This window comes from Sesamum indicum, linkage group LG11, assembly GCF_026168435.1.
Source record: "Sesamum indicum cultivar Baizhima isolate 11 linkage group LG11, ASM2616843v1, whole genome shotgun sequence".
Lineage (NCBI taxonomy): Eukaryota > Viridiplantae > Streptophyta > Magnoliopsida > Lamiales > Pedaliaceae > Sesamum > Sesamum indicum.
The window spans coordinates 10,622,602-10,631,659 of NC_142667.1; the positions used below are offsets into that span (position 1 = coordinate 10,622,602).

General features: G+C 35.8%; 2 protein-coding genes across 2 annotated transcripts; both read right to left on the reverse strand.

The window, feature by feature from the left end:
* Window positions 1-28: 28 nt before the first annotated feature.
* Window positions 29-4,778, reverse strand: LOC105173610 (thioredoxin-like 2, chloroplastic). The gene is made up of 4 exons (XM_011095418.3): window positions 4,203-4,778; window positions 1,612-1,794; window positions 617-781; window positions 29-415 (listed from the first exon to the last, which is right to left on the reverse strand). The coding sequence occupies exons 1-4, from the start codon at window positions 4,419-4,421 to the stop codon at window positions 278-280; spliced, it is 705 nt and encodes a 234-aa protein (XP_011093720.1). The 5' UTR covers window positions 4,422-4,778; the 3' UTR covers window positions 29-277.
* A 1,806-nt stretch (window positions 4,779-6,584) lies between these two features.
* Window positions 6,585-8,706, reverse strand: LOC105173612 (nucleotide pyrophosphatase/phosphodiesterase 1). Its single transcript, XM_011095419.3, has one exon. The coding sequence runs from the start codon at window positions 8,311-8,313 to the stop codon at window positions 6,820-6,822; it is 1,494 nt and encodes a 497-aa protein (XP_011093721.1). The 5' UTR covers window positions 8,314-8,706; the 3' UTR covers window positions 6,585-6,819.
* Window positions 8,707-9,058: the final 352 nt, after the last annotated feature.

The following is a 9,058-nucleotide window of genomic DNA, read 5'->3' on the forward strand; positions in this document are numbered from 1 at the left end:
TGTTAATGTCGATATCCAAGTCGAATAATAAAGTACTTGAAATTTTCTCTTAACATAGTAATATAGCCAGAAATGAATCCAACTCCACCCAGTGGAATATCGCTGTTTACAACACGGCCACAAGCCTATACAAAGAATGCAGTAGGAGACATTGTTAGATTCCGTTTTCCACTAGAAATCGCTACTATTATACAAAATCACTCATCGATTCTTGCTATATTTGAGTCCTGTATAGCACAAACGCACCAATATTGACAAATTCTTCAACTGTAAAGTGTTATGTTGCAGATGATTCGGCTTGCTTCTCCTTCGGGGGAGAGAGGCTTTCAAGGGTGAGATCGCCAATGCCTCTAGGGGGACCGATGCTGCAGCGAGCTGTGTTGTGTAATTCGATGGCGTCTTTTATTTTCTGAAACTGCAACAAGTTTTTCGACTATAAGGATTTGCATTCGTTTCTATGTGTATGTGAAAAGGGCTCTAGTAAAAACTCAAACGTTTAGGACAATGATTTGCATGAGTTCTAAGCAGATTTCATAGGCAATAATTCAACTACAAGATTATTGATTATGCTTACAAGAGAATACAAAGAAATGTTACGCAGAGAAGACTGACTTACTTTGGCAAGGGAACAAGAAAAGGAATCGAGCAGTCCTTCTGCTCCACGGTAGAAGTGGAAATAAGGGAGAACCTTTACATTCAAACTCTTGCACATGGGCTTGTTTTCATCAAAATTGACTTTCAAGAACAAAATCTCTGGATGTTCCACTGCTGTTCTGCAGAGCTGATTATAGGGAAAAGGATTGCAGTACTATAAGTAATTAGAAAATCAATGTAATATATAAGTCGTTAAAGAAAGCAACAAGCGATCTATTTGCATGCATTAATTCAAGTTGTGCTAACATAAGGATGCGTGCAGACTGAAAAGCGACGATGTTAGGATTTTCCTAATGTGACACTTAAGGCACAACTAAGATTAGTTTTTTACCCTGAATTTCAAAGCATTTCAATAAACACGTCCCCTTTTGATATGTAAACATTCTGACTTAAAAGTTGCCATTCTTACTTGAGTCGTTTTACTTTGGTAAGGAATGATTTCCAAAGGCAGGAGAGCAGCTACTTATTACATACATCCTTTGCACTACCTAAATTGGCATAAGAAACCAAATAGAGCGAATCTATAGGATCATACATTATTAACAAGTCTTGGTGCAATATTTTTGATAGCTCATGGATAAACTGGGCAGCAAATAACATAACATCTGGTAGGTGATTGCACCGTAAAAGTGATGGGCGAAACAAGAAAATTCAGCACAATGAAAAAATTAATCCGTAAAGTAAATATCTGAATTTCCCACGATTCGAGCAAAGGAATCTCTAGCTAAAACATTTTAGCCATCAATTGCTAATACTCCTTCAACCATAAGACTTTGAACTACAAAAGAAGTTAGTTTTGTTTCACAAGACAGTATCAGAAACTTCAACAATTAAGAAAGTGAGCATGAATTTCAAAGAGATGCTATATCATGGACGATTTACCTTTCTGAAGCCTATTCTATCATTCAACTAATGATGCTTCAGAGTAGAGTAAAAATAATGGAAAATAAACTTTACCTTGGGAAATAGTGCTCGGCAAGAAGCACACCATGTTCCATAGAACTCAACAATAACTAGCTTATCTCCAGCCTCACTCAACGCATTCAAGAATTCTTGTGTGGAGTGAATGTCTATCATATTTGGGCCTGCATTTTTTTCCCACCACTTGGGTTGCTCAGTCTCAGTAAGAGTTGCATGCATCTGATACCACGCACCAGCAGAAAGAGTCATCAATAACCTCAAGAAAGATTTAACCAAAACTTTGACAGAATGATAGCCCACCATACATCACATATTATTTCTTACAGCACTATTCAACAGATAGAAAAACAACATGAGATATTAGTTCCTGTATCCTCATGATAGAGACAAATAGCAACACAGACCATAAGAGGCACAGTATGTTCCTGTGCAAATTAGCAGTCGGTAAAACATCTTCTCTGAAAAATCCACACTATCCAGATAGCCCTGAGCATTTTATAATTGATGCCATATTGTCTGCAACTATAGCGCCACAAAATACCAGACAAAAATTTCCCGAAGCAAGCTGCTTCTCCATAATTAAATATGTAGTAGAGAAGGCACACATTTATGAACATTGCAGAATCAGAATAGAGTAAATGACTAACATCACGTGTGTACAAGACCGAGACAATTTATGCAGCACAAGCAGATTTTAAGAGAATCAAAAAAGGAGTTCATCATTTTTATCACATCTAAAAGATCAAATAAACACTATTACAATAGTTCAGTCTATAATAGATGTATATTTGAGCCAAGACATAATGGGAAGGACTTCTGCTCTAGAGAACTCCACACTGGAAGCAAATTGCATGAGGATTTATAATCATCTGCGGAATTTCACAATGCAAAGTTGGTTTCTAAGAATTATTTGATAGGGAAACATGCAACAACACCAAGACAAAATTAGGGTTAATGCAGTGAACATATACTTATTAAAGCACCAATGTTGATAGACAGTTAAAAGTTCTCTGGGGCTGTTGAATATGCAAAACATTTGTTAGCTCCTCTGGTTGAAAAGATGATGACCTGGCTTTTGTTAAGTTTCAATATACATACAGCAAAAGGTAATGGCTTTTGAATTATTAATCTTTCTTGATTCATTTCCACATTCTAGGCGCATATATTGCAGATGAGGGGAAATAAAGAGAAGACGAAGAAGCGAGAGGCACACATAAAATTTTACAAATCTAGCAAGTAATCTATCAAATAAAGGCATGATTACAGTCTAACTTGCAAGTTCAATTACATAAGGCATTAAATCGTAAGCTGCAACTCTTTCTTAAACTGTACATATCAATAACTATGTAGCAATCACATAAAGTTAACTGTAGGAACAGTTATACAAAAAGAGAAAAGAAAAAGCACAAGCAAGATTTGTGATTTTCAGATCCAACTTGAATTTAGAAAAAGTAAATTATATTTATCAAGACAATATATCGGAAGATCTTTTGGTGGACTTCAGGAGTGTAGCCATTATTTAAGCTGCATTCATATAATGCAGATGTCAATCAAAACCAATAAGATTATAACTATGTGGGTACATGCTCTTTAAATTAAACAACTAATGGTTTTAAGTACATGGTATAACACTTTGCATTACCACATTTCAGATAATGGTGCAGCTAGTTGAGTGTCGTGATATTCAAGAATTCATCAAGATTTGGCATTTGAAAATATTAACTACAAAATATCAGTCACATTACATTCTTGGTATTTGAGAAAGTTACACAGGAAATGATCTAAAGGACCGCAAAAAACGGATAGCTAGCCATGTATTCCCAGCATCAGCATAACTAAACAATAATGAGATTAAGAAGACAACATGAACTATTCAGGTCTTAAAAGATCTCCAAAACTGTAACTTCCAAACCATATATAGTACACAACAGACACAAAAGCATATTCCATGTTAAAATCGAAAAGATACTCCTAGGTTTTTAATGAAGTTCTTTGATTCTATACTTTCATCATTGTTTTTCCTATCACCATCGACACTGTTGTAAAAATGTTCAAAATGATTGCTAAATTGCCAATACATTCACATGATATCCGTGCTTTCTTCTTCTTTTTATATTATTTGGGTGTGTGGCGTGCGTGTGTAAAGCTGAAGCATCTAACAAGTATACACAGATCATATTACGAAGCCACAGTTGACAAAACTCAAGCAACCTGCATTACTATAGAATCTTTGCTTAAAGTACCAACCATCAGAAGGTATTTATTCGCCTAGCTCATGACTGAGGTTTTTTACAAGAGCGAACTACATAGAACTGCATACTAAATCTCTCATAAAACTCCCTAAAATCCCCAATATAAAATCCAATATTTTACAATTACTGAATTTTCCAACTTCCAACATTAAACTACTTGTGAACCTGTTATCCAATTTTCTCATCCAAACTAGAATCAAATTTACTAAATACACGAGAAGGAAACAACAAAGCAAATCAAAAGCTTCAAAGCAAACAGTTCTTGAGTGGGTTCTCGTACAGCCTCAGCAAATAAAAATCACTGATTACCAAATTATACCTAGACCCAAGTCAAAAGACCAAGAAAAGTTAAAAACCAAAAGTCGGTATCTTCACCTTGGAAGATGCAAATCGCTTGCGGGGTCTGAAAACAATTGGAGAAGTAAAATCACAACCAACACAAGAAACATCTGAAACAGAAAGCACCCTTCTTTGCAGTCCATGAAGGGGAGGAAAAGCCCGTTGAGAAGAATTGAAATTGGAAGAGAGCCAAGTTAACATTGACGATGAAGACGACCTCATAGAGTTGCAAGAAAACTTAATCACATCAGCCATTACACAAACCCACACACACAGAAGAGATTATCCAAACAACCCTTTTCGTTTTCCTAATTCAACCCCTTCGGCAGGAGCGTATTTGGAATCGGGTATCTGCAGAAAAGATAGCAGTATTTTTCTTCGATTTTACTTAGAAAAGTTGATGAATTCTTGTATGTACATATACACAGAGGGAGAGGGGGAGAGAGAGAGAGGATCTGTTGCATCAAATGGAGAAGGAAACAACAAGGAAAGCCAATTGGGCTTAGATTTTTGTTGGTCCCTGACGCAGTTACACACTTCAGAGTGAGTTTCTGGAGAAAAACAGAGAGTGTGAACAGCAACACTCGATACTCCAACAGAAGAAATTGTGTGAAGGAGAATGTACCATGGAACCAAAACGCCTAAAACAACATTTTCGTTTTTCTTTTTTTATTTTTTTAAAGCATAAATTACATCCCACGCCTGTTAAAATTACTCTTAATTATATAAATTCTTTTTTTTTAAATATTTATTAGTACGTTATTTCTACATTCATATAATAAATAATTTTTTATATTTTAAAGTATATTATAAATAAAAATGAAATATATAATCAACGGATCATATTTAAAAAAGAAGAAAGAAAAACAAATTATCTTAAGGTATTAACAACACAATTAATGAATTGATGTGGTGATGTTAGAACAACGTGGGGTCACTTTTATGGAATAAATATGTAGTTGCAATTAATTTTTTAAATTATCTAATTAGAAACTTAATTGGCATATTTGAAAATTATGCAGCACTGTCATTAATTATCTTATTAAAACGTAGAAGGTCTTTTATTTTTTATATTAGTATAAATATTTTAAATAAGAATAAAATATATAAACCAACAAGTCACACTTAAAAAAAAAAAGAAAAAAAAGAAAATTAATTTAAGGTATTCTCGACAGAACAATTGAGTTAATATAGTGGTGGTAAAATTACATGGTCACTTTTATAAAAAAGAAGAAAGTAATAAAATTATTTTTTCAAAATTATCTAATTAGGAGTATAATTGTCACATCTAAAAATATTCGACTGTGTCGTTAACCACCATTTGTTAATGTAGAATGTCTTTTCTTTTTATATTACTAGTCGTTGTGGCACGTCGTTTTTATATGCATATAATAAATAATTTTTGTCACACTTTAAAAGATAATATATATATATAAGAGTAAAATATATAAATCAATACATTATATTAAAAGAAAAGAAAATTAATTTATCAATTAATCTAAAATCTGGAAAGTTGAATAAACTAGTTATTTGAAGGGCATTTTTTATTTTACAAAAAATTGGCATGGCGGTATCATTAAACACTATTTGTGAGTATGGAGGCTCTTTCCTTTTTATATTAGCATATATTAAAAATTATATGAACACCCTTAAAATTATAATTACAAATACAAGTATATCACTCATATAAGGACAACATTTTACAAATCAAGTCCGTGAGATAAATTATATCACACCCCTCAGAGGGTGTATTTATAATTTTAAAAAGAACTTAGGAATTTGTTAATTAAATATAACTTCAGGGATATCAGTATAATTTTTTTTTAAAATTCACCTGATTATTAGGTTAAATACATTTTGTATTCTTGAAATATGTTTGCAATTGCATTCGCTTCATTTTATGAAGCGAACGAAGTTATATATCTCTTATGATTGTCGATGGTGGTCTTATCAAAAGCTCTAAGTAACAACCAGATACCGGAAAACACTCCCGCGTATTATAAAAGCATTGACATTACCAACTCGGAGTCGGGGGATAGAGGGTGTTTGGCTGAGCTTATTTGTAAAATCTTATAAGTCGTAGATTTTAGAAGATGTTTTTGAGTTCATAAAATGTTTTCAAAAAGAAGCTATTGCAGTGTTCAAATAAAATAAAATTTTGAAACTTACAATACGTTAGTAACGATAAATTTGTAATTAATTTGGAAAGAAAAAATTGTACCAACTTGTTATAAATTTTAAAACGTTTTTTGAAAAGCTTATAAGCTTAGCCGTAATGCCCTCTTATGGGCATTATGTATTTGTGTGTGATAGTAGTAACAGTCAAGCATGTGTATCAAACTGAATTTAGTTATATCAGAACCACTCACTAAAATGATGTAGAATTAGTGCTTACCTCTACTGGAAGGGTCATAGTCATAGAGACAACACACGTTTTCCATATTCAGACACCAGGTGTTACATGCAGCAGATATTACATAATAGTTCGGCAGCGAAAACAACTAGCAAGAGACGAAAAATATCCGTCTATCTATCGTTACACGACAGACCTGTTAACCGGAAAAGTTCATCATCATGGACCTCTAATGTCCTATCCAGGTCTAGTATCTGAGTACAAGTCCATTTCATTGAACGTGTAGTTGTGTTTCAAGTTTCAACGGCTAGGCAAGAGAATGCTCTGTGGGAACGACGTTGTCCCGTTATTAGGAGCTCCTTGAATGTTCAGGATTGTCGTAACCAGGTTGTATATCTGAACATTCTCAAAAGATGGAACTTTCCTGCCCCTGGCAAATTGAGGTCCATGAGCAATAAAGATACTCCTCATGGAAAAAAATGTGTTGTCGTATCCGTGTGCTCCTCCACATTCTTGCCGTCTTGATCTCTTCTGCTCCACCGTGAACCCTTCATCCACCAGCCCTATAATTGGTGGGATTCGATCACTTGCTGAATAATGCAATCTGCCAGGTAACTCCTCCTTGAGAAAAACTCTCAAATATTCACCATTATTTACACTCCCCGACTTCAACCCCTCGTTCATCTTAGCCACAACATCCTTTGACAAATAACCAGGTGGTGGACGAATTGCAAGCAGCGGACTGTAAGATTGAACCCATTCTTTTGGTATGGCAATCCACTTAGCAAGATCATCTAAAAATATCAGTTTTTTATCACAAGTACCAACCATCCCATGATCACCAACCATTATGATATTCACATCCTCAAACACCCCTCGTTCTTCCAAACCCCGGATCAGCCTCCCCATCATTTTATCTATCCCGGCAACAGCTTCAGTGATTTGAGGATCATCAGGGCCAACCTTGTGACCCTGATGATCAGGGTCCTCAAAATACAATGTCATGAACGAAGGGATCTCATCACTAGGCAAATCAAAGTACTTCAAGACAGTATCAACCCTCTCTTCAAAAGGCACAGAACCATTATAAAACATACAATAATCCTTAGGACAATCCCAAGAACCTTTCTTTACCTCAGAGCCTGGCCAAAAATAGGTCGACGCCTTCAAGCCGTGATTTGTCACAGTCTCCCAGAGCGGCTCTCCCAACCACCACTTGGGCTCGTGGCTATGCATAGTGAAGCGATCACCTGATTCAGGATCAGTGAAATAGTTATTGATAATTCCATGGTAAGCAGGGTATAATCCAGTGACAATGGAGTAATGGTTGGGGAAGGTGAGCGTTGGGAACACCGGAATCAATCCCACCTCAGCTTCAGTCCCATTTTTAATCAATCTATTGATATTCGGAGTATCAATCTTGAATTGATACCCGAACCTGAACCCATCCGAGGAAATCAATAGAACAACTGGACTTTTGAGCTTTGCGAGCCTTCTTGAGGCCTCAACAGTGGAATCAAGTTTGACTGATGAGGCTGAGGAATTAGAAGCAGAGAAGAACAAGAAGCCAAAGACAATGGCTGCACAAAGAGCGACTGAAGTCGAGATAACGAGAGAGACGAACAGAACTGTAGCAGTGACCGACTTCGGAGGAGAGTCCGAGGAAGAGTAGTCCCTGTTGAAGGATAACAGCGCTGCGGAGGATGAATTTGCACGTTCATCTTCTTCTTTTGTTGAGATTGGCATTGGGTTCTTTTCTTTTGGGGTTAAGATGGAAACTGAACCAGAACGCATGTCGGGTTCCCAGGATCTGGTTGTGGAGATTCTTGGATTTGGGAGTATTTTCAGGTGAACAAGAGCAGAGATCTTAGATGGGCTGCCGAAGAAATTGATGGGATTGGGGAGAATTAGAGAAAAATGGAGTTTCAAGAATTAGTGCAGAGATTACATTTGAAGGTTGTGTTGTGCATCTCCCGTTCCCCTTCTGCTGCAGTAGAAGGAAAGAGGAGTGAAGAGAGAGAGTTGGTGCGTGGGAAGGTAATCGGGGTGAAGGGAAAGGACAGCAGAGCAGTGATTGGGGAGGCCGAGCCGGAGAGTGTGCTCCAACTCCAATAAGGGTTGCTGGATCTATTTACACCTCACAGAACACTTGGTCCTAAGATATTCTCGTGTCAATTATTGTCTACTTTGAAGGTAATAGTAATATTGTAATAGAGAATAGCGCTTCGTTACAATTTATATTTGGTGGTTTCATTTGACTTCAATTCCATAGTCAAGAGTTGGATTTTCCAGTAGGAAATGATATAAAGTTTTCTTAGCAGTAGCATGACTGACTTGTTTGGTTCGTGTATCATCCTATAAGTTCCGACCACCTTTGATTTGAAATTCTTTTATTGGGTACCACTGTTTTATATTCACATAAAAATAATATCGTTATAGTTCCAATATTAAAAGTAATACGTTACAAACATCACGTGCAACACCATGCGCACAAAGAATAAGGCGTTTGACAAGAATCAGTACTGTAGCAATTGAGTTT